Here is a 24,362-nt window from a genome sequence, read left to right on the forward strand (position 1 = left end):
TATACAATGGAATATTACTCAGCCAAAAAAAGGATGAAATGATGCCATTTGCAGTAACACAGATGGACCTAGAGATTATCATACTAAGTGAAGTAAGTGAGAAAGAGAGACAAATATGCCATATGATATCACTTACATGTGGATCTAAAATATGGCACAAAATAACCTATCTACAAAATGGAAATAGACTCACAGACACAAACAGGCTTGAGGTTGCCATGGGGAGGTGGATGGGGGAGGGAGGGACTGGGCATGTAGGATGAGCGAGGAGGCACAAACTGTTATACAGAGGACGGGCAAACGACAAGGCTCTATTGTTATAACACAGGGAGCTATGGTCTATATCCTGTGATAAACCATAATGGAAAAGAATATTTAAAAAAGAAATTGTATTATCTGAGTCACTTCGCTATATAGCAGAGACTGGCATGACATTGTAAATCAACTATGAAAGTGAAACTCACTCAGTTGTGTCCGACTCTTTGTGACCCCATGGACTATAGAGTCCATGGAATTCTCCAGGCCAGAATACTGGAGTGGGCAGCCTTTCCCTTCTCCAGGGGATCTTCCCAACCCAGGGATCGAACCCAGGTCTCCCGCATTGCAGGCGGAGTCTTAACAGCTGAGCCACCAGGGACTTCACTTAAAAAATAAAATTTTTTAAAAAGCGTAAGCTTTTTGGATCAGCACATGAAACTGAGCAGGCACCAGCCCGTCCCTTTTAAGGAACTAAGTCAAGGAATCTCTGTTTGAACCTCCGCGTGTATCACAAAGTCCATACAAACTGTGTCCTCAAAATTGCCTGGTTAGTGGTCAAAGCAGATCTTTAAATTCTGCCAGAAGAGTCTTCTTACCTTGAATGCTTTGGAAGCTTGGCTTCATCACCTAGAAATGAGACAACAGTGCCTAGAAATTATAGGTCAAGAGTATAGGTCATCTTAGACACAGTACCTCTTGTGGTTCCTTTGAAAGCATTTGGGCAGTCGATATCCATCGTGTTGTTTCCAGCTTCTAGAACAGTCTTCTCACTTGTCTCATTGCACTTCTTGGTTTCATAAACTGAAAACATTAGGAAAGTGAGTCCTGCTTTGCTCAGTTCTCATGCCTAAAAAACTTGCTAATAACTCCCTTCTTTGACAGATCCATTACTAGTCATTTTACTTACTACATGCAAGGTAGACCATGTGGTCCTCCCCTAACATTTCTGACTGGTGGAGATGAAATGTCGAAAGTATAGGCAACACATGTGGGTCACACAACTCAGGGGAAGAGAGAAGACTGTCATGCTTCCCAGAGCTGGCTGAAACAGGCAAGCTCAGCCTTTACCATAGAATATTTAAAGGGAAAAATTTTCTTTAAACAATGTGTAATGGGGCGCCTGGGGAAAGGAGAACTAATTTTTTTAAACAAGGGAAGCTAAGCATTTAAAAGTTTTCCAAGAAATAGAGTTTTCATGAAAAAAAAAAAAAAAAACTAGAAACAGAGCTACCATATGATCCAGGAATTCTACTCCTGGGCATAGATCCAGAAAAAACAAACACTCTAATTTGAAAAGATACACTTGCCCCAGTGTTCACAGCAGGACTGTGCACAACAGCCAAGACATGGTAGCAACCTAAGTACCCATCAACAGATGATTGACTTAGGAAAATGTGGTACATATTGGAATATTACTTGGCCATTAAAAAGAATGAAATATTGCCATTTGCAGCAACACGGATGGATCTAGAGAATATAATACTTAATAAAATGTCATAGAAAGACGAATACTACAGATAACACTTACATGTGGAATCTAAAAAATAATACAAATGAGTGTATGTACAGAATAGAAACAGATTCACAGACATAGAAAACAAATTTATGGTTTCCAAAGGGGAGAGGCAGTGGGGAGGGATAAATTAGGACTATGGGATTAACAGGTACAGACTACAGTATATAAAATAGATAAGCAACAGAGATTTACTGAATAGCACATGAAGTTATACCCAATATCTCATAATAATCTACAATGGAATGTAATCTGCAAAAGTACTGAATCACTATGCTATACATGCATGTGTGCATGCTAAGTCAATTCAGTCATGTCTGACTTTGCAACCCCATGGACTGAAGTTAGGCTCCTCTGTTCATGGGATTCCCCAGGCAGGAATACTGGAGTGGGTCACCATGCCCTCCTCGAGGGAATCTTCCTAACTCAGGAATTGAACCCACATCTGTTATGTCTCCTGCATTGGCTACTGCTGCTGCTGCTGCTAAGTCACTTCAGTTGTGTCCGGCTCTGTGCAACCCCATAGACAGCAGCCCACCAGGCTCCCCCGTCCCTGGGATTCTCCAGGCAAGAACACTGGAGTGGGTTGCCATTTCCTTCTCCAATGCATGAAAGTGAAAAGTGAAAGTGAAGTCGTTCAGTCGTGTCCGACTTTTCGCGACCCCATGGACTGCAGCCTACCAGGCTCCTCCGTCCATGGGATTTTCTACGCAAAAAGCCTGCATTGGCAGGTGGATTCTTTACCACTAGTGCCACCTGGGAAGCCCTCCTATGCTATATACCTGAAACTAACACAATAACATAAATCAACTATAATTCAATTTTTAAAAATTTAACAATAAAAAATAAAAATTTTCCAAGGGAATAGTCACCTGGGAGCAGTCTTCTGCATTTGGGAAAAATCACTTAAGTGAACTCTGTTCATGATATGTGAATATATTAACACAATGTCTGATGAAAGATGACTTTCATAAAATTTTCTGGCCTTAAAACTAATGCTTAGTGTTTCTTACCTATGTTAAGTGCAGAATTTTCATACTTTCCTGGAGAAACAAAACTCTCGTTCCATATGGTCAATTCTACATGTTGAAGTAGTTGGGTCGCCTGTTTTGCAACGTAGTTTTTGCTTCCATTGTTCCTCAGCATTTCCTTTCAAAGAAATAAAACTAATTAGGTAGATGGTTATTGAAACTTTGAAAAGCAGGAATATACGTAAGTGTGGTTGAGTGAGCCAGCCTCTTGATGAGAGTGAAAAAGCTGGCTTAAAACTCAACATTAAAAAAACTAAGATCATGTCCTCCGGTCCCATCACTTTGTGGCAAACAGAAAGGCAAGTGACAGATTTCCTCTTCTTGTGTTCTAAAATCACTGCTTATGGTCACTGCAGCCATGAAATTAGAAGATGATTGCATCTTGGAAGGAAAGCTATGACAAACCTAGGCAGTAGGTTAAAAAGCAAAGATATCACTTTGCTGACAAATGTCCATATAGTCAAGACTATGTATGGGCTTTCCAGTAGTCATGCACAGATGTGAAAGCTGGACCATAAAGAAGGCATAGCACCAAAGAGTTGATACTTTCCAACTGTGAGAAACTTTCCAACTGTGAGATACTTTCCAACTTCTCCATACTGGAGAAGATGCTTGAGAGTCCTTTGGACAGCAAGGAGATCAAACCAGCCAATCTCAAAGGAACTCAACCCTGAATATTCATCGGAAGACCACCTGATGCAAAGAGCCAACTCATTGGAAAAGACCCTGATCTGGGAAAGATTGAAGGCAAAAGGAGAAGGGGCAACAGAGGATGAGATGGTTAGATAACATCACTGACTCAACAAACATGAATTTGAGAAAACTCCAGGAGTTAGTGAAGGACAGGAGAGCCTGGCATGCTGCAGTCCATGGAGCTGCAAAAAGTCAGACACGACTTGGCAACTGAACAATAACAACAACAAAAGTCATAGAGAGCCATGGTAGTATCTGAGCAGGAGAAATGTATGGTCAGACTGATTGTTTTTCAAACCTAGGCTACACCTTACTTACCCAAATGTCCCCTGGTGCTTGTGTCTTATCACTGGCATCCTCTGAGAAAGAAAAGTAACAGTCAAATGAAATATGGGAAATAACACACTCTAACATAGATCTTTCTTCCAATCACATTCAAGTTGAGTGTTTCCTTCTGCACTCAAATACCATCCTAATTTCATTCTAAGAATTCCCAAATCTCTTCTAAGGTAGAATTTTCAAAGGGAATTAGGATGGGGTTTCTCATTTAAAAATTCAGTCAGTAGTGTTCATGGAGCATTTACTAAGAGGGAGGCTAAATCTTATAGGTGAATAGAGACAGCTGCCATGATCTTTCACTGTTGATGGGAATGTGAATTGATATAGCCACTATGGAGAACAGTATGGGAGGTTCTTTAAAAAGCTAAAAATAGAACTACCATATGACCCAGCAATCCCGCCCTTGAGCACAGATCCTAAGAAAACCATAATTCAAAAAGACACAAGTACCCCAATGTTCACTGCAGCTGTATTTATAATAGCTAGAACATGGAAGCAACCTAGATGTCCATCGACAGATGAATGGATAAAAAAGCTGTGGTACATATACACAGTGGAATATTACTCGGCCGTAAAAAGGAATGCCTTTGAGTCAGTTCTGATGAGGTGGATGAACCTAGAACCTATTATACAGAGTGAAGTGAGTCAGAAAGAGAAAGATATTATTGTATTCTAATGCATATATACGAAATCTAGAAAAATGGTACTAAAGAATTTATTTATAGGGCAACGATGGAGAAACAGACACAGAGAACAGATATGGGGAATGAGGAGGAGAGGGCAAGATGTATAGGAAGAGTAACATGGAAACTTACATTACCATATATAAAATAGATAGCCAACAGGAATTTACTGTATGGCTCAGGAAACTCAAACAGGGGCTCTGTATCAACCTAGAGGAGCAGGGTGGGGAGGGAGATGGGAGGGAGGTTCAAAAGGGAGGGGATATATGTATACCTATGGCTGATTCATGCTGAGATTTGACAGAAAACAACACAATTCTGTAAAGCAATTATCCTTCAATTAAAACAAAATAAATTTTTTAAAAACCTAAAAAAAAATAAACTGCTAAAAATCAAAGACAAAGAGAAAAAAAGATTATATTCAAATGAAAACCAATTAGACTGATAGCTAACCTCTCATCAGAAACAATGGAATCTAGAAAACAGTAATTTCTTTAAAGTGAACAAAAATAACTAAGAATTAAGATAAAATACATTTTAAGATGAAATATAAAATTTAAGTATTAAATAATAATAAATAAGTAGAAGAAACAAAACAAACCAACAAAAAGAATGAAACTGGGTCATTGGAAGAGACATGGGTAGACGTAGAGCCTGTCATACAGAGTAAAGTAAGTCAGAAAGAGAAAAACAAATACTGTATATTAACACATTTATGTGGAATCTAGAAAAACTTATGGATGAATCTGTTTGCAGGGCAGAAATAGAGAACAGACATGTGAGCACTGAAGGGGTAGAGGGAAAGATGTACTGGGAGACTGGGACTGACCTAAATACACTGCCATGTGTAAAACTGATAGCCGGTGGGAACCTGCAGTACCACAGGGAGCTCAGCTCAGCACTCTACGATAACCTGGATGGGTGGAATGGAGGGCGATGGGAGGAAGCAGATATGTGTATACACAGAGCTGAGTCACTTCATTGTAGAGCAGATACTAACACACCATTGTAAAGCAACTATACTCCAGGGTTTTAAAAACAGAGACAAAATATGTTCCCTTGTGGAGTTTGCAGCCTATGGCAAAGTTGCCAAGCAAATAATTGAGTGATTATAAGAGTCCAGCATATTAATACATAGGATGAGACGCCTTGGCAGTATACAGAAAAAGACCATGTTTAGGGTGTGGGAAACCCTTCCCAAAGAAACAGGTGTTAATTGGGATAATAACGATCAGTTGTTGTCTACCTAGCATCATATTTTAAGTGACACTGACCACCTGATGTGAAATGCTGACTCATTGGAAAAGACCCTTATGCTGGGAAAGATTGAAGGCAGGAGGAGAAGGGGATGACAGAGGAGGAGATGGTTGGATGGCATCACCGACTCGATGGACCTAAGTTTGAGCAAACTCAGGGATATAGTGATGGACAGGGAAGTCTGGTGTGCTTCAGTCCATGGAGTCGCAAAGAGTTGGACATGACTGAACTACAACAACAAAGGCATCTACTTGGAGATGGTGGCTATTGCCATGGGCTTGAGTGAAATCTCCCAGGAAATGGTTACCAAGGACAACAATGGATTGAAGGGTGAGGACCAGGACAGATCTCTACCTTGTTACCCTAGCCTGAAATTGGTGAAACTCTCAAGGGATCTTCTCCTGCCTCCTTTTTCATAGTGGAGTATTTGATTACTGGAGTATCTGGAGATTCTTACCATAACATTCTGCATGATTAATTGTAAATATACCAGCCACCCAGTTGAAGAGAGGATAATGTGGGACACAGCTGCAGTAGTAATTTCCAATTCCATTTCTGCAATATGCTTTCTTCTTGCACTTTGCCAGCCCTCTCGCACACTCATCAATATCTGTGAATCAAGAGAAAATATCATTAGAAAATATCACTTTTTATTCTCATAAAACCATATTGTTTTCCCTTGCCCATGAGATCTCTACTACCCAACATCACTTATAAATGTACCCAGAACATCTCTCCTTGGTTAAGATGATTCAATACAGAGATGACAATTTTCCTGAAGTTACTTTATAAAGCCAAAGTAATTTCTAGGATGCACTGTGGAGTGAAATAAAGTTCAGAAGGCCTTCTCTGATGTCCTATCAAAAGGATCAAGATCACAGAAGACAAAGAAGGATTAAGAATCTGTCACAGATTAGATGAGGCAGGACTGAGATGACTAAATGCAATATGAGACACTGAAATGGCTCTTAGAACAGAAAAAAAAAAAGCGGGGTGGATTTCAGGGGGTAAAACTTTATACTGGTAAAACTTGTATAAAGTCTCTAGTCTAGTTGATATTATTGTCCCATTATTCATCCTCTGATTTTGCTCACTGTATGATGGTTGTCATATCATTGGCTGACCTTAGAGAACTGAGTAAAAGCTCTACAGAATTCATTGCACTGTTTTGCAGTTTTAAGTCTCAAACTGTTTCAAAATACAACATCTAAAAAAATACATCCAATATTGTATGATTCCAAGATAGAATGTAGAATGGTGGGTACCAGAGGATAGGGGGAGAGAAGAGGGAAGTTAGTGTTTAACGGGGAAAGAGTTTCAGTTCTGCAAGATGAAAAACGTTCTGGAGACAAAAGGCAGCGATGGTTGCACAACAGTATGAATGTGCTAAATAACAGTGAAGTACAGTAACAAAGTAGTCAGTGAATAACAGTGATTAAAATGGTAAATTGCATTATACATATTTTACTATAATTGAAAAAAACAATTTAAATAAATAAATACATTATCATATGATTCCACTTATAGGAGGGCCCTAAAGGAGTCAACAAAGGTCGGTCTAGTAAGGCTATGGTTTTTCCAGTAGTCATGTATGGATGTGAGAGTTGGACTGTCAAGAAAGCTGAGCACCAAAGAATTGATGCTTTTGAACTGTGCTGTTGGAGAAGACTCTTGAGAGTCCCTTGGACTGCAAGGAGATCCAACCAGTCCATTCTAAAGGAGATCAGTCCTGGGTGTTCTTTGGAAGGAATGATGCTAAAGCTGAAACTCCAGTACTTTGGCCACCTCATGCAAAGAGTTGACTCATTGGAAAAGACTCTGATGCTGGGAGGGATTGGGGGCAGGAGGAGAAGGGGATGACAGAGGATGAGATGGCTGGATGGGATCACCGACTTGATGGACGTGAGTTTGAGTGAACTCCGGGAGATGGTGATGGACAGGGAGGCCTGGCATGCTGCGATTCATGGGGTTGCAAAGAGTCGGATGCGACTGAGCCACTGAACTGAACTGAACTGAACTGAAAGGAGTCAAATTAACAGAGATAGAAAGTAGGATGGTGGCTGCCAAGGGCTGGGGGAGGAGTAGGAATGGGAATTTAGCATTTAATGGGTACAAAGTTTCCATTTGAGAAGATGAAAAAGTTCTGTGGTTGGATGGTAGAGAAGGTTGCAGGACAATGTGAATGTATTAAAAACCACTGAAAGATACATCTGGCTTCCCAAGTGGCTCAGTGGTAAAGAATCTGCCTGCCTATGCAGGAGACAGGAGACCTGGGTTTGATCACTGGATCAGGAAGATCCCCTGGAGGAAGAAATGGCAACACACTCTAATACTCTTGCCTGGGAAATCCCATGAACAGAAGAGCCTGGTGGGCTACGGTCCATGGGGTCTCAAAGAGTTGGACACAACTGAGCCACATGGTAAATTGTAATTTATACATTTGCCACAGTAAAATGAAGTTAAAAAGGAATAAATACATCTTAAATAGTCTACTATTTTCTGTTTCACCTAATGAATTGACACAACAAAGCCATCAAACAGTTAACCAGTTCTAGCAATCAGGATTCAGGAGTGGTATTGCCCTTGGCATTTAGATTGATCTTTAGAATTTGTAGAAATGAAAAAGAGATTTGGCCAGAGCTGATGAGAATAGTGAAAAGTGAAACTGAAAAGCTAAGTTGGGACCACACCACGAAAGATGCTGAGTGATGAGAGAGTTTATTCATTTGTTCCTTTAGGGAACACTTATTTCTTGGGCATCTGCCATGTGATATTGTTCTTTTTCCTATGTATTGAGTGATAAACAAAAGAAATTCTCCCTGCCCTTGTGGAATCCTCAGAACACACCCCTCCAAAAAAAAAAAAAAAACCAATCACCAGTGCTTGAGACTTTAAGAGTCCAGGGTCCTGAGAACTCCACTTTTCTCTGAAGAAAAACCAAGCCAATATCAGGGCTCACTAAGCCAGCATTGGGATGCATGTGAAAAGAAGGCAAGGGCTGGGGGCTTCTATGGGGACATTGAGGCAGTCCTGATATTTTCCACTTTGTAATATCATTGTACCATTGCAGTACCAGCAGCACTAGGTGACACAGTATTTGAGACTAGGAAGGTTGCCCCTGGTCCCTTTCAAATGCCAAGATGAATGCGGACTTCTTCTTTACCTTCACATTTCTGAGCGGACCTCGAGTACCACCTCAGAGACACAGACTCAAATCCATCTTTGCAAACGCAGGTGCCATTGAGGCAGTTAGCATTTTCTGGGCACGGAGGACAGGAAACTGCAAGGAACATAGAATCCATTCATTCGCTTGTTCATTCATTTCATTTAAGAAATATTCATTGAGCACCTATGATGTACCAGATGCCGCAGTCGCAAGAACCTCCTCTTGGGAATAGCTTATTGGCATCCTTTTGGAAGCCATCCTACTGCTGAACATAGACGCTCACCATGCCCCACCCACTCCCCACCTCTGCCACTAATACCAATTTTGCTCGTCAGTAGAACTTCCAGATTTCAGCACCTATGTTTCCTTACTGAGGGCTCTCTCTGGCCACTAGCATCCTTTTTGCACAGCACATGCTGGTTTTCAAGGTCCTCTTCCCCAAGGACTAGTTTCCTCAAACAGTGATGGACTGACTGAGTCAGTGGATTAAAAATAAACCAGCTTCTCATTCCAGATATGAATCAGCTAACCAGAATAATTAACAACAACAAAAAAAAAACCCTGCAACAATAAAGCTCTCTTTGGCTACATGTATTGGGGGCTGGTGGTGCCAGAGAAGACTCTTGAGAGTCCCTGGGACAGCAAGGAGATCAAACCAGTCAATCCTAAAGGAAATCCACCCTGAATATTAACTGGAAGAACTGATGCTGAAGCGGAAGCTCCAATCCATTGGCCACCTGATGTGAAGAGTTGAGTCATTAGAAAAGATCCTGATGCTGGGAAAGATTGAGGGCAGGAGGAGAAGGTGTTGAGAGAGGATGAGATGGTTGTATGGCATCAGTGACTCAATGCACATGAGTTTGAGCAACTTACGGGAGATGGTGAAGGACAGGAAAACCTGGTGTGCTGCAGTCCATGGGGTTGCAAAGCGTCAGACATGATTTAGTGACTGAAAAACAACAACTGAAGGCTGGAAAAAAGGAAACACGAGGAGGATAACCAACAAGCGAATAGTGTAGAAAAGTGAGGTTCATGTATGCAACTACAAAAACAAACCAAGGTGTCTTTTTTCTCATTGAAGTATGACGTATTTGCAATGATAGTGAAGGACAAAGAAGCCTGGTGTGCTGAGGTCCATAGGATCGCAAAGAGTAGGATATGACTGAACAATAGCAACACACTCACCTCCAGCCTCCTTTGCTTCCAATCCTGACAGAGCCAGGAGGACACTGAGACCTAGAAGAATAAGGGCAGAGATAAAGCGGATGGGAGATGCCCTGAGGCTCTGCTTGGCTGAAGCCTGCGTCAGTCTGGGGGGCTTTGTCTCCTCTTGTCAAGTCATACTTGTGCTAGCTTCACTGCAGATTCTTCTAGATTGGCTATAAACACTAATGTCACAGTACTGATTATAGCTATCAGAGACTCTACACCCAAGTCCAGTGTGTGTGGGGGACGATGGGAGTTCCCACAACAATAAGCAATCCTCTGACACCAGCTGGGTATCCTATAATTAAACTCAGTTCTTTTTTCCTCTCCCCACCCCCCCACTCTTTTTTAGACTTTTTTTCTCATATAGATCATTACAAGAGTATTGAGAAGAGTTTCTTGTGCTATAAAATAGGTCCTTGTGCTATGCTAAGTTGCTTCAGTTGTGCCCAACTCTTTGCAACCCTATGGATCCACCATGGTTGCACCATGGCTTCTCTGTCCACAGGATTCTCCAGGCAAGAATACTGGAGTGGGTTGCCATGCCCTCCTCCAAGGATCTTCCCCACCCAGGAATCAAACCCACATCTCTTATGTCTCCTGCATTGGAAGGTGGATTCTTTACCTTTAATGCTACCTGGGAAGCCTAAAATAGGTCCTTATTAGTTATCTATTTTTTATTTTTGTAATGCAGCGTGGCACGTGGGATCTTAAGTTCTCCAACCAAAGATCAGACCTGTGATCCCTGCAGTGGAAGTGCAGAGCCCTAACCACTGGAATAGGGAATTCCTATTTTATATAGAGTAGTGTGTACATGTCAATCCCAACCTCCGAATGTGTCCCTCTCAACTCAGTTCTGGCACTAACTCCCCAGAAAGAGTATCAGCTATCCCAGGTTAAGGGCTCAGTCCCAAAGACTTCAGATGCCCATCACAATTCCAAGTTGTCCCCTGGGCTTCTGACCAACTGGCTATGGATTGGATGTTCCAATGACTCCCTCTTTGGGTTCAATTAATTTGCTAGAGCAGCTCACAGAACTCAGAGAAACCATTTACTTACTGGATTACCAGTTTATTGTAGAAGGATATTGGGCGTCCCAGGTGGCACTAGTGGTAAAGAACCCGCCTGCCAATGCAGGAGACATAAGAGACGCGGGTTCCCCTGGGTTGGAAAGATTCTTGAAAGGGCAAGGAAACCCACTCCAGTATTCTTGCCTGGAGAATCCCATGGACAGAAGAGTCTAGTGGGTTATGTCCATGGGGTCACAATCGGACACGACTGAAATGACTTGGCATGCACGCATAGAATATATCTCAGAAAGAGCCAAATGGAAGACATACACTGGGCAAGGTATGAGGAAGGGAGTGGGGGTTCCACGCCCTCTTGGCACCACTTTCCTCAAATCTCCATGTGTTCACCAACCCAGAAGCTCTCGGAATCCCATCATTTTGGGGCTTTTATAGACACTTCGTTGGGCATCCCAGGTGGCTCAGTGGTCAAGAATCTACCTGCCAATGTGCGGGATATAGGGTAGATCTCTGGTCTGGGAAGATCCCACATGCCATGGGGCAACTAAGCCAGTGCGTCACAACTGCTGAAGCCCGTGCACCCTAGAGCCAGTACTCTACAACAAGACAAGCCCCCGCAATGAGAAGCCTGAGCGCCATAACTAGAAAGTAGTCTGCAAGCAGTAACGAAGATCCAGCACAGCTAAAAAAACCCTCAAGCCTCTGCATTTTCCTTGTGAATACTTTTTTGACACATAAAGAAGAAGTATGACCATAGGGCAGAGGTCAGCCAACTATGGCCTTAGGCCAAATGCAGACCCCCGCCTGGTTTTGTGCAGCCCATGAGCTAAGAATTGTTTTTGCTGCTGCTGCTAAATCGCTTCAGTCATGTCCAACTCTGTGCAACTCCATAGACAGCAGCCCACCAGGGTCCCCCCGTCCCTGGGATTCTCCAGGCAAGAACACTGGAGTGGGTTGCCATTTCCTTCTCCAATGCATGAAAGTGAAAAGTGAAAGTGAAGTCGCTCAGTCGTGTCCGACTCCTAGTGACCCTATGGACTGCAGCCCACCAGGCTCCTCCATCCATGGGATTTTCCAGGCAAGAGTACTAGAGTGGGTTGCCAAGTTTTTAGTGGTTTTTAAATGTTTTTTTTTTTTTTTAATCAAGGAGAATATAGTGCATGCATGGAATATGAAAATTACCTGAAATTCACATTCCTATGTCTATAAATCAAGATTTATTGGAACACAGCAGTGCCCATCAGTTCACAAAAGGTTGGTGGCTGCTTTTATTTATTTATTTACTTTTTTTGTGGGTGGGGATGAGGTTTTCCAGTGCAGTTTTGTGAAAACCCCACTAGACAAATTCCAAAAGATCTGTCCCACTCTGGCTGCTTTTATAAAGCAACAAGCAGAGTTGAGGCATTAAGACAGGGATCAAAATGGCCCCCAAAGCTGAGAATAATGATTACCTGGATCTTTACAAAAAGAAAAAATATGTTCATTTCTGTCATAAAGTAATGGCCATCACGTGCTTGCTTCTAAGAACTGCTTACAAACTGCCTAGCCTTAAACTGTGTTTGATTCCCCCAGTGGTATTTTTTATTATCTTGAAGTCCCTAAAGCTCAGAGCAGACGGGTGGGTAGGTTCCAGTTACAATAATATACTAAGCAATGATCCTCCAAGTTTGGACCCGCATAGTGGTCAGTCAGCATGTTAGATGCTTGCCATGTCCCCTAAGCCTACCCAGGAAGGGTTGCACAGTAAGCAGATAACTTACCGTATCTTTCTGTAAAAGGATGTTTTTCTGCAACCCGTGAAGGGCATCAAGAAGCACGGGAGGAGAACTGGTCCAGATTCTTTGCCCTTCTAAGGCACATTACATACTGTGCCTTAGAAAGGATACCCAGCAGGACTGGAGTGCCAGTTACCCACAGTGCTGACCCCTCACCACCACTCTTCTCTCTTCCCTCTTTGGCTTCCCTTCCCAAAGAATCCTAAAGCCTTCCTGGGATTCCTTCCCAAACTGTTTGTGCTCAGTTGCTTCAGTTGTGTCGGGCTCTTTGGGACCCTATGGACCGTAGCCCACCAGGATCCTCTGTCCATGAGGTTCTTCAGGCAAAAATACTGGAGTGGTTGCCATGCCCTTCTCCAGGGGATCTTCCCCACCGAGGGATCGAACCCAGATCTCTTATGTCTCCTGCATTGGCAGGCACGTTCTTTACCACTAGCACCATCTGGGAAGCCTAAATTAATTAAATCCAAGTTTTTGTCTCAGTTCTGCTTTGGAGGAGAGCAGCTAAGAGACTCGGTATCAGAGTTTGGAATAGGGCACACACACACAGGAATTTCTGGAGAAAGTGCCAAATTCTAGAAAGCAACCAAAGCTGGGGTATCCAGGGTACTGGAGGGTGGGGAGAATTCTTTGTTCTACTCACCAGAGAGTAGCAACAGGCACCTGCTTCCCATAGCAGTCGAGGTTCCAGGAATGACAACTTTAGAAGCACTCCCAAGCAGGATGTGACAAGGGTTCCTGGGATAAATAAGCCCCATGAGGATTTATTTTGGATGGTCACAAAATTTAGAAGGCAGGTGGTTGATGTTTATCAAAACCCTTTCATTTCTACCTGTCTTTTGACTCAACAACTCCAATTCCGGGAAATAAGCAAGGTTCTGCAAGGATGATTATAGCATAATGGCTCCTAGGAGCAAGGTTAGTAGTAGCAGTAGTCGTCGCTCAGTACTGTTCGACTCTTTGCCACCCTATGGACTGTAGCCCTCCAGGCTCCTCTGTCCATGGGATTATCCAGGCAAGAACACTGGAGCGGGTTGCCATGCCTTCCTTCAGGAGGTCTTCCCAACCCAGGGGTCAAACCTGCATTTCTTAAGTCTCTTGCACTAGCAGGGAGGTTCTTTACCACTAATGCCACTTGGGAAGCCCAAACCCCCTTGTCTCCTAGGTCTAAACTTGGAATATAAATAAATGAGGCCACTTGGGATCTGGAGGGAATAATTAGAACTCTGGAGATCTGGAGACCATGGACTTTACCTTTGTTATTTCCTGATCCTTTCCCTTCTCTCAACATTCATTTCCTTTTTTATTTATATTTCTCTTCCCTTCCAAAAGCCTACTGTAAGATAAACTATAGAAACTCTCAACGTAGAGAAACCCCGTCTAGTTAGTCGTTATTCTTTATCTTTAAAGACTCTTTTGAAACCAGTTTAACTGAAGTGAATATCTTGTGTGAAAAGGGTGATAATATTTTTCAGAAGAGCTGAGACCTCTAGTGATGTTGATTTCTTTTTTTTTTTAACCACTTTACTGAGGGATGGTCATCATGTAAAAAGCATGCAAAAGTACATATTTTATGTATATAACTTGATAAGTTTAGAATAAATATATACATATGAAACTGTCACTACCATTAAGGACATAAACATATCCAGCATATCTGAAAATATCCTCCTGCCCTCTTTATGATTTGAGTGTGTGTGTGTATGTGAATAAAACTTAACATAAGATCTACCTTCTTAGAAAATTTTAAGTATACAACACAGTATCATTAGCTATAGACACTAAGCTGTATATACATTACTGGAGTTTTTCATCTTGTGTAACTAAAACTTTATACCCTATGAACTTCCACTCCCATCTTCCTCCCTCCCCAATCCCTGGAAAACATCAGTCTATGCTTCTATGCATTTGACTACCGTAGTTTCTACATCTAAGTGAGATCATATTGTATTTGTTCTTTGGGTCTGATTTATTTCACATATCTAGCAACATTGATTTACAGAGTATTTTGTTTGCTTGTTTTTAAACAAGACCCATTATAAAAAATACATTTTATTTCACAGAGATAGAGAGAAAAGAGTATTTGCTTCAGACTCTGTTCATTGAAACTTTTATTTTAGTTCTCCTTAAGCCCCTCAACACACAATTCATGATTTCTTTTGAGTATTTGAAAAACATTTTAGTATGTCCTATACATACTAAACTGAAATGGGAAAATAAATATGAAATAATGTTTCTAGAGCATCTTTCAAGAGATAAAGCATGGCAGAAACCAATACAATGTTGTAAAGCAATTATTCTCCAATTAAAAATAAATTTTAAAATAAATTTAAATTAAAAAATAAAGCAACAGGACATATAACGAGCTATCCTTTAAAATCTTTCCAGAGCCAGTATATTTTTTTAAGACTCAAGATCACAAACAAAGCATTTTGTATTTTCAGTGGAAAAAACGCAAAACCAGTTCCTCCTTACCCACAAGATGAAAATTCTCACTGGTCACCCAGTCTGGCAGCTTCTTCATGCTAACAACAACCAAAACAGGAAGTTCATCTCTTCTTATCTTGAACTTTAGTTTCTCAAGGAGTCTTGTGGCTGGGTGAGATGACTGCAGGCATTGGTAGCGAGATGGTAACGTTCAAGAAGGGTAAGGCCCCCCAAATGGAGGAAATAGGCTGCAAGAGTCAGACATTTTTTATTTCTCTTAAGTAGCAGAAATGCAAAAAGGCAAAAATGGTTGTCTGAGGAGCCCTTACAAATAGCTGAGAAAAGAAGAGAAGCTAAAGGCAAAGGAGAAAGGAAAGATATACCCATTTGAATGAAGAGTTCCAAAGAATAGCAAGGAGAGATAAGAAAACCTCCCTCAGGGATCAGTGCAAAGAAATAGAGGAAAATAATATAATGGGAAAGACTAGAGATCTCTTCAAGAAAATTAGAGATAGCAAGGGAACATTTCATGCAAAGATGGGCACAATAAAGGACAGAAATGGTATGGACCTAACAGAAGCAGAAAATACTAAGAGGAGGTGGCAATAATACACAAAAGAAAGATACAAAAAAGATCTTCATGACCCAGATAACCACAATGGTGTGATCACTCACCTAGAGCCAGACATACTAGAATGCAAAGTCAAGTGGGCCTTAGGAAGCATCACTATGGACAAAGCTAGTGGAGGTGATGGAATTCCAGGTGAGCTATTTCAAATCCTGAAAGATGATGCTGTGAAAGTGCTGTACTCAATATGCTAGCAAATCTGGAAAACTCAGCAGTGGCCACAGGACTGGAAAAGGTCAGTTTTCATTTCAATCCCAAAGAAAGGCAATGCCAAAGAATGTTCAGCTACCACACAATTGCACTCATCTCACACGCTAGTAAAGTAATGCTCAAAATTCTCCAAGCCAGGCTCCAACACTACATAAACTGTGAATTTCCAGATGTTCAAGCTGGATTTAGAAAAGGTTGAGGAACCAGAGATCAAATTACCAACATCGTTGGATCATCAAAAAAGCAAGAGAATACCAGAAAAACATCTACTTCTGCTTTATTGATTACGCCTTGACTGTGTAGATCATAACAAACTGTGATCACAAAATTCTTCAAGAGATGGGAATACCAGACCACCTAACCTGCCTCTTGAGAAATACTGGACATGGAACAACAAACTGGTTCCAAATTGGGAAAGGAGTACATCAAGGCTGTATATTGTCACCCTGCTTATTTAATTTATATGCAGAGTACATCAAGCAAAATGATAGGCTGGATGAAGCACAAGCTGGAATCAAGATTGCAGGAGAAATATCAATAATCTCAGATACACAGATGACACTATCCTGATGGCAGAAAGTGAAGAAGAACTAGAGAGCCTCTTGATCAAAGTAAAAAAGGAGAGTGAAAAAGCTGGTTTAAAAATTAACATTCAAAAAATGAAGATCATGGCATCTGGTCCCATCATTTCATGGAATATAGATGGGGAAACAATGGAAACAGTGACAGACTTTATTTTCTTGATCTCCAAAATCACTGCAGATGGTGACTACAGCCATGAAACTAAAAGACACTTGCTCCTTGGAAGAAAATCTATGACAGACCTAGATAGCATATTAAAAAGTAGAGACATTACTTTGCTGACAAAGGTCCATCCAGTCAAAGCTATGGCTTTTCCAGTAGTCATGTATGGATGTGAGAGTTGGACTATAAAGAAAGCTGAGCGCTGAAGAATGGATGTTTTTAAACTGTGGTGTTGGACAAAACTCTTGAGAGTTCCTTGGACTGCAAGGAGATCAAACCAGTCCATCCTAAAGGTAATCAGTCCTGAATATTCACTGGAAGGACTGATGCTAAAGCTGAAACTCCAATACTTTGGCCAGCTGATGTGAAGAACTGACTCCTTGGAAAAGACCCTGATGCTGGGAAAGATTGAAGGCAGAGGAGAAGGGGACAACAGAGGGTGAGCTAGTTGGATGGCATCACCGACTTGATGGACATGAGTTTGAGCAAGCTCCAGGAGTTGGTGATGGACAGGGGGCCTGGCATGCTGCAGGCTATTGGGTCTCAAAGAGTCGGACACGACTGAGTGACTGAACTGAATTGAGCTCAGCAGCAGGAGGACAAGCATCAGATTTTTTTCCCTTTTCTATACAAAATTGAAAGGAGGTTTCTTTTAAAATTCTGCGTTGCCATAACAACACCTGATTACACCTAAACTTAACTTTTCTCAAACCTTGAGCTAGCCTATGCATTTTACTTATGGAAATGTTTTCCTTAAGCTATGTTAATGAACTACGTATCTACCTTAGACTCTCTTTCTTCAAGTTGGTTCTGTCTAAGACTCAGAACCGACTTGACAAATCAGTATGTTTCACTCAACAAACCAGTATGTTTTACTCATGTAAATGTTCTCTTAAGCTGTATTAATGAGACTATGTATTTGCTTGGAAATCTGCGTTTCTTCAAGACTCATGTCAATCGTTTTATCACCCAAGATGACTCACCTTGTGCCAATGTTATCTCAAAATGCATGTTGTGTGTGAGGGGCCTGGTGCCACTCTCTGAGTTATGAGACATTTCCTTTCTCTAATTAGCAGCCTGCTAGGGAGAAGGCAATGGCACCCCACTCCAGTACCCTTGCCTGGAAAATCCCATGGACGGAGGAGTCTGGTAGGCTGCAGTCCATGGGATCGCTAAGAGTCGGACACGACTGAGCGACTTCACTTTCACTTTTCATTTTCATGCATTGGAGGAGGAAATGGCAACCCACTCCAGTGTTCTTGCCTGGAGAATCCCAGGGACGGGGGAGCCTGGCGGGCTGCCATCTCTGGGGTCGCACAGAGTCGGACACGACTGAAGAGACTTAGCAGCAGCAGCAGCAGTAGGTATATAGTTCCCTGCTAGAGACTAGCAGTGGGGCACTCATTCTGCCCCATTCTGATGTCTATGTCAGAAGCTTTCTCTATCTCTTTTATACTTTAATAAAACTTTATTACACAAAAGCTCCAAGTGATCAAGCCTCGTCACTGGCCCTGGACTGAATTTCTTTCCTCCGGAGGCCAAGAATCCCAGCGTTTTTCATGGCTCCATAACAACTTTTCAGTAGGAGCACTTGCATGATGGGTCCATTACTTCTCATTGCATAAGGGTCCATTAGTTCTCTTTTCATCCAAGTAATTTAAATAGTACATCACCAGGATGGACCATACTTCAGAAAATGAATTTGGAAACAATGATGGTGGCCAAGGCGGAAAACCAGGTAATGGCGAGTGGTCCCAATCTCCATCTATGCCAAGAAAATGGATGCAACTTCGAGAAGGCTTCTTTAATGAGAGGGTTGAAGTCCAGAGTGTGGAAGAGTGTGATAAACTTTATGTTACCCAGTTCCCTGTTATCCTTTCATTTCTCAGCTTACCACTTCTGCAAAGTGAGTACCCGTAACTCTGGTCTTAGAGATAGGGTCACCTAGTGTGTTATTGTTGCTGTTTACTCACTAGGTTGTGTCCAACTTTTTTGTGACACCATGGACTGTAACCCACCAGGCTCCTCTGTCCATAGGATTCTCCAGGCATGAATACTGGAGCAAGTTGCCATTTTCTCCTCTGGGGCATCTTCCTGACCCAGGAATCAAACCTATGGCTCCTGCTGCATGTCCTGCATCACGGGTGGATTCTTCTACTGTTGAGCCACTGGGGAAGCCCCATCACCCAATGTAATTAAATTCAACCACTTGACTAGTAAAATTCATGACTGGTCCCATTAATACGGTGTCCTGAAATTGTCTTCTCATTCATATTTAAAGAGTCTTGGTATGATCCACCACAAATATTGCAAATATCTCCTAGTTTGACAAGTTCAAATATACATTTAGTGATTGATGTCTTGCCCTGGTTGTATTATAGTTGTGAAACATATCCCTGTTGACCTTGAAAATAAAACAGCCCAATTAATGTCACATTGTAAATGCTTCAATAAAAATTTTTTTTAAATAAAGACAAAAATAAAACAGCTAGTTATTTTACCAGAAAAATGAGTTTCTTTGAAAGTAGCAGAGAATTGCAATACAGGACAAGCATGCTATCGCAAAAACTATATGTAAGTCCAGAGAAACAAAGGAGAGGAACTGCTTTTTAGAGGGGAACTAAAACTGCTTTTTAGAGGGGAACTAAAACTGCTTTTTCGGAGAAGACAATGGCACCCCACTCCAGCACTCTTGCCTGGAAAATCCCATGGACGGAAGAGCCTGGTGGGCCACAGTCCATGGGGTCGCTAAGAGTCGGACACGACTGAGCGACTTCACATTCACTTTTCACTTTCATGCATTGGAGAAGGAAATGGCAACCCACTCCAGGGTTCTTGCCTGGAGAATCCCAGGGACAGGGGAGCCTGGTGGGCTGCCATCTATGGGGTCGCACAGAGTTGGACACGACTGAAGCGACTAAGCAGCAGCAGCAGAAAACTGCTTTTTAGAGGGGAAAAGCAGTTGGGAAGGGTTATTGTAAACAAAGGATCCATTGGAGGAATCTGGGAGTTGAAAGTGTAGGGGCTTATCATTGGCTGACCTGCGACAATCTCTCATTGGCTGGGCTGTCACCAAGTAAGAAGAAAACCTTCCTCCCTCCCATTGGCTAATAAAGCAGTAGTCTTCCTGTTGAAAATGCAAAGTACCTCTCTTTCTGTTTGAGGTCTGCAAATGGCAGTGACTGGTAAGGCATGACAGCGCCCCTTTCTGGCTTTCCCAACTCCATTTTAAATACCGTTTGCTTTATTCAGCTTCATGTCCTTGCAATGAGTATCTTTCAGTTTCCCGTTTCTTGTTATAAATTATTTAGAGTCAATGCAGTAAAATATTCAAACAATACCTAGATATGGCTGCATAGGTAGGCTGGCAGTCAACCCCTCTGGTAGTATTCAAAATATTTGCTTCATGTGATACTCAAAAAATGTTTCTTTTGAAATAATACAGCCTTGTAAATCAACCATACTTCAATAAAATTTTTAAAAATTACAGTTATTAAAATATGAAAAAAAGTTTATTTTGCATGGCAACTTAAAGAAGGTTTAGATCTATCTTTGTCAGCTGAGGTGAAGTGAAAAGTGTCTAAATATTAAAGTGAAATGCCTGAATCCAAGAGAAGTCCATGAAATTCTGAGCATTCCGTGTGCTCGAAGATCAGTCTGCAAGTGAGAGATTATTTGCATGAATAGATGCAAGAATGACCCATCTTTGTGTGTAGTCCACCCATGCTGGCTCTACACTTGGCCATGTAACTGACTTTGGCCAGTGGAATAGCAAGTTAACAGGATACAAACAGAGATTTGGAAAATGCTCACGTATTGGGGCTTTCCCTCCCCCGATGCACTTGAAACCCTAAGATCACCATGTAAATGAGCCCAAGTTAACCTGCTAGAGAATGAGAGGCCATGTGGAAGAGAACCAAGGTTGTCTAGCCAATAATTCTTCACCCTGATTGCCAACCTGCCAGATGTAGGAGTGGGCTGTTTGATTATCCAGCAAACAGCTGACCCACCAACTGACCAAAAATGCATGAAAGAACCAGCCAAGACCAGCCAGGTAGACTAGACCAGAAGAAATCACTTGCCAACCCACAAAATCATGTACAGAATAATACAGTTGTTATTTTAAGCAAATGAAATTTGGGGACTGTTTGCTGCACAGCCAAGTCTAACTGGTACACTTCACAAAGTGGACTGGAAGGAGTTCTTTCCACACATGTTGCCAGGCATCATACCATGTGACTTCACCTCCCATCCTTTAGGACTGGACCATGGTTTGGTCTGTGGGTGTCAATAACCTATGATGTATCCCAAGCAGAGAAGTCTATCTTAGAGCAGTTCTCTCTATTGGATGTTGATTGATCAATCTATCCAAGTTGTGTCTCTCTTGGAGAGTTTGAATCCAAAGCCCGCTAGAGAGGGATCCAGGCAGACAATGCAGTGTCCCATAAATCAAGGAACAAATTGAAAAAGAACAAAAGCAGAGATCATCAGACAGGAGAATCTGCTGATGACCTCATCCTTCCTTGGTCAAGCAGTAGCCTGTCACACATCACAGGATTCCAGTTCTTTCCTTCACCAACCAAGGGAGCAAATGTTCCATCTAAGGAACAGTTCAGTAGGGTATGGCCAACCTCTCAAGCTTTAATAAACATGAGACTGTTCAGTTTGAATGACTGTGAAAGAATCTGCTCTCCATCCTACCATCCTTTTAGATGTTGCTCTGTGTACTTGGAGTTGTCCTGTATGGATCATATAATCAGGCTCTTCTTGTGCTCTCTCTTCCAGTTGGGTTTGGAAGAGAAAGAAACAGACAAATGTCAGTGGAAACCACTTGAAAAACTCCAACAAAGGGTCATATAGTCAAAGCTATGGTTTTTCCAGTAGTCATGTACAGATATGAGAGTTGGACCCTAAAGAAGGCTAGGTACCAAAGAATTGATGCTTTCTAATTGCAGTGCTGGAAAAGACTCTTGAAGTCCCTGGGACAGCAAGATCAAACTAGTCAATCCTAAAGGAAATCAACTCTGAATATTCATTGGAAGGACTGATGCTGAAGCTGAAGCTCCAATCCTTTGGCCACCTGATGTGAAGAGTCAACTCATTGGAAAAGACCCTGATGTTGGGAAAGATTGAAGGCAGGAGGAGGAGGGAGTGACAGAGGATGAGATGGTTAGATGGCATCACTGACTCGATGGACATGAGTTTGAGCAAACTCCATGAGATAGTGAAGGATAGGGAAGCTTGGTGTGCTACAGTCCATGGGGTCGCAAAGAGTCAGACACGACTGAGCGACTGAACAACAACAAAGCCACCTGAAGGAGGGAAGAAGGATTTAAAAAAGAGAGTTGAGGATATTTATTTTCCCAACTCCTTCTTCCTGGCAGGGACTGCACATCTGGACAGTGGTTGGATTCTTCTGTCACAGGCTAAAACCCTTTCCAGTTTGCTATACTTGCTCCATCCAGATGCTCCCTTAAGCCAAGAAGTTATAAGAACCCCACCTCCCTCACTGCTATTATACTTCCAGGGTGCCCCACTCTCCTTTGTTTCTTTTAAACCTGTTGTGGTATTGTGGGCTTTTAAAAATCATTTAATTAATTTATTTCTTTTCTCTTTTTGGCTGCACTTGATCCTTGTTGCTATGCACAAGCTTTCTCTAGTTGCAGTGTGCAGGCTTCTCATTGACGTGGCTTCTCTTATTGCAGAGCACAGGCTCTAGAGCACAGGCTCAGTAGTTGTGGTACACGGGGTTAATTGCCCCATGGTATGTGAAATCTTCCTGGACCAGGGATAAAACTCGTGTCCCCTGCATTGGCAGGAGGATTCTTAACCACTGGATCACCAGGGAAGTCTGATATTGTGTTTTAAAATAAGAAATATGTATTTGGTCTTCATCCTATTTCTGGCATAGAGATTCTAAAAACCTTGGAACTTCCTGAGTGATGAGAGCAATGGGAACATCTTTTATTACAATATCTTGTCTTTGATTCCTGAAACCACTTTACAGCCATAGAGGTGAATATATTGTTGTTGTTCAGTCACTCAGTCGTGTCTGACTCTTTGTGACCCCATGGACTGTAGCACACCAAGCTTCCCTATCCTTCACTATCTCCTGGAGTTTACTCAAACTCATGTCCATCGAGTCGGTGATGCCATACAACCATCTCATCCTCTGTCACCCCCTCCTCCTCCTGCCTTCAATCTTTCCCAGCATCAGGGTCTTTTCCAATGAGTTGACTCTTCACATCAGGTGGCCAAAGGATTGGAGCTTCAGCTTGAGCATCAGTCTTTCCAATGAATATTCAGGGTTGGTTTACTTTAGGATTGACTGCTTTGATCTCCTTGCTGTTCAAGGGGCTCTCAAGAGTCTTCTTCTACACCACAGGTCAAATGCATCAATTCTTCAGGGCTCAGCTTTCTTTATGGTCCAACTCTCACAACCATACATGACTGCTGGAAAAACCATAGCTTTGACTAGATGGACTTTGTTGGCAAAGTAATGTCTCTGCTTTTTAATATGCTGTCTAGAGGTGAATATGAATTATTCATAACAAGCCCCTTTCTACCACAACTGCGTTTATGTTAATGAGGTGACTTTGGGAAAGTACCTAATGGTTGGGGCTGGTTGCCAGTGGAACCAACCACATAATGAAAGGTAGGAACTTTCAGTCCCATCCTCCTGATTTCCAGGGAGGGGAAAGGGGCTCGAGGTCAAATCAGTCACCAATGGCAATAATCTAATCAGTCATTCCTACGTAATGCCCTATGCTCATGCTCAGTCGTGTCTGACTCTTTGCCACTCCCTTGGACTGTGGTTCAACAGGCTCCTCTGTCCTTGGAATTTCCCAGGCAACAATACTGGAGTGGGTTGCCATTTCCTCCTCCAGGAGATCTTCATGACCCAGGGATTGAACCCACGTCTCCTGTGTCTCCTGCATTGCAGGCAGGTTCTTTACCTGCTGAGCCATCAGGGAATCCTGTGTAATGAGCTCTATAAAAACTCAAAAGCTTGGGATTCAGAGAGCTTCTGGGTTAGAGAACACACAGAGATTTGGGAAGAGGGAACAGAAATAATGTGTGCTTTCCTAGTACCTTGTCCTATACATCTCTTCCACTTGACAAATCTTGAGTTATACCTTTGATAATAAACCAGTAATCTAGTAAGTAAAATGTTTTCTGAATTTTGTGAGCCATTCTAGCAAACTCATGGAACTCATGGAGGGGGTCATGGGAATCTCTGATCTATAATCTGTTGGACAGAAGCACAGGTGACAACCTGGACTTGTGTTGGCATCTGAAATTGGGAGTTGCAGGGAGGGGGCGCAGTCTTGTGGAACCAAGTCCTGAACTTATAATGCTACCTCTGGCTAGACAGTATCACAGTTGAGTTGAATTGTTGGACTT

The 24,362-nt window shown here is 42.0% G+C and overlaps 1 protein-coding gene and 1 non-coding gene across 3 annotated transcripts in view; both read right to left on the reverse strand.

Annotated features, from left to right (window-relative positions):
* The window catches only part of LOC147368704 (putative adhesion G protein-coupled receptor E4P), a 37,065-nt gene extending 21,583 nt beyond the window's left edge, over positions 1 to 15,482 (reverse strand). For both annotated transcript variants that reach the window (XM_086409757.1, XM_086409756.1), the window contains exons 1-8: positions 15,425 to 15,482; positions 13,593 to 13,687; positions 10,126 to 10,176; positions 8,938 to 9,054; positions 6,232 to 6,384; positions 3,814 to 3,854; positions 2,785 to 2,920; positions 952 to 1,059 (exon numbers count right to left, since the gene is read on the reverse strand). In XM_086409757.1, the coding sequence (XP_086265883.1) occupies positions 952 to 1,059; positions 2,785 to 2,920; positions 3,814 to 3,854; positions 6,232 to 6,384; positions 8,938 to 9,054; positions 10,126 to 10,176; positions 13,593 to 13,623 (637 nt within the window). In that variant the 5' untranslated portion in view covers positions 13,624 to 13,687; positions 15,425 to 15,482. The remainder of the gene's footprint in view (positions 1 to 951; positions 1,060 to 2,784; positions 2,921 to 3,813; positions 3,855 to 6,231; positions 6,385 to 8,937; positions 9,055 to 10,125; positions 10,177 to 13,592; positions 13,688 to 15,424) is intronic.
* LOC147368705 (U7 small nuclear RNA) lies at positions 12,477 to 12,541 on the reverse strand. The gene has a single exon (XR_015168681.1). It is a non-coding gene; the product is annotated as a U7 small nuclear RNA (small nuclear RNA).
* Positions 15,483 to 24,362: the final 8,880 nt, after the last annotated feature.

This window comes from Bos grunniens, chromosome 7 (genome assembly GCF_055505025.1).
Source record: "Bos grunniens cultivar Pamir isolate PY7600 chromosome 7, Bosgru_T2T1.0, whole genome shotgun sequence".
In the NCBI taxonomy this organism is placed as follows: Eukaryota; Metazoa; Chordata; class Mammalia; order Artiodactyla; family Bovidae; genus Bos; species Bos grunniens.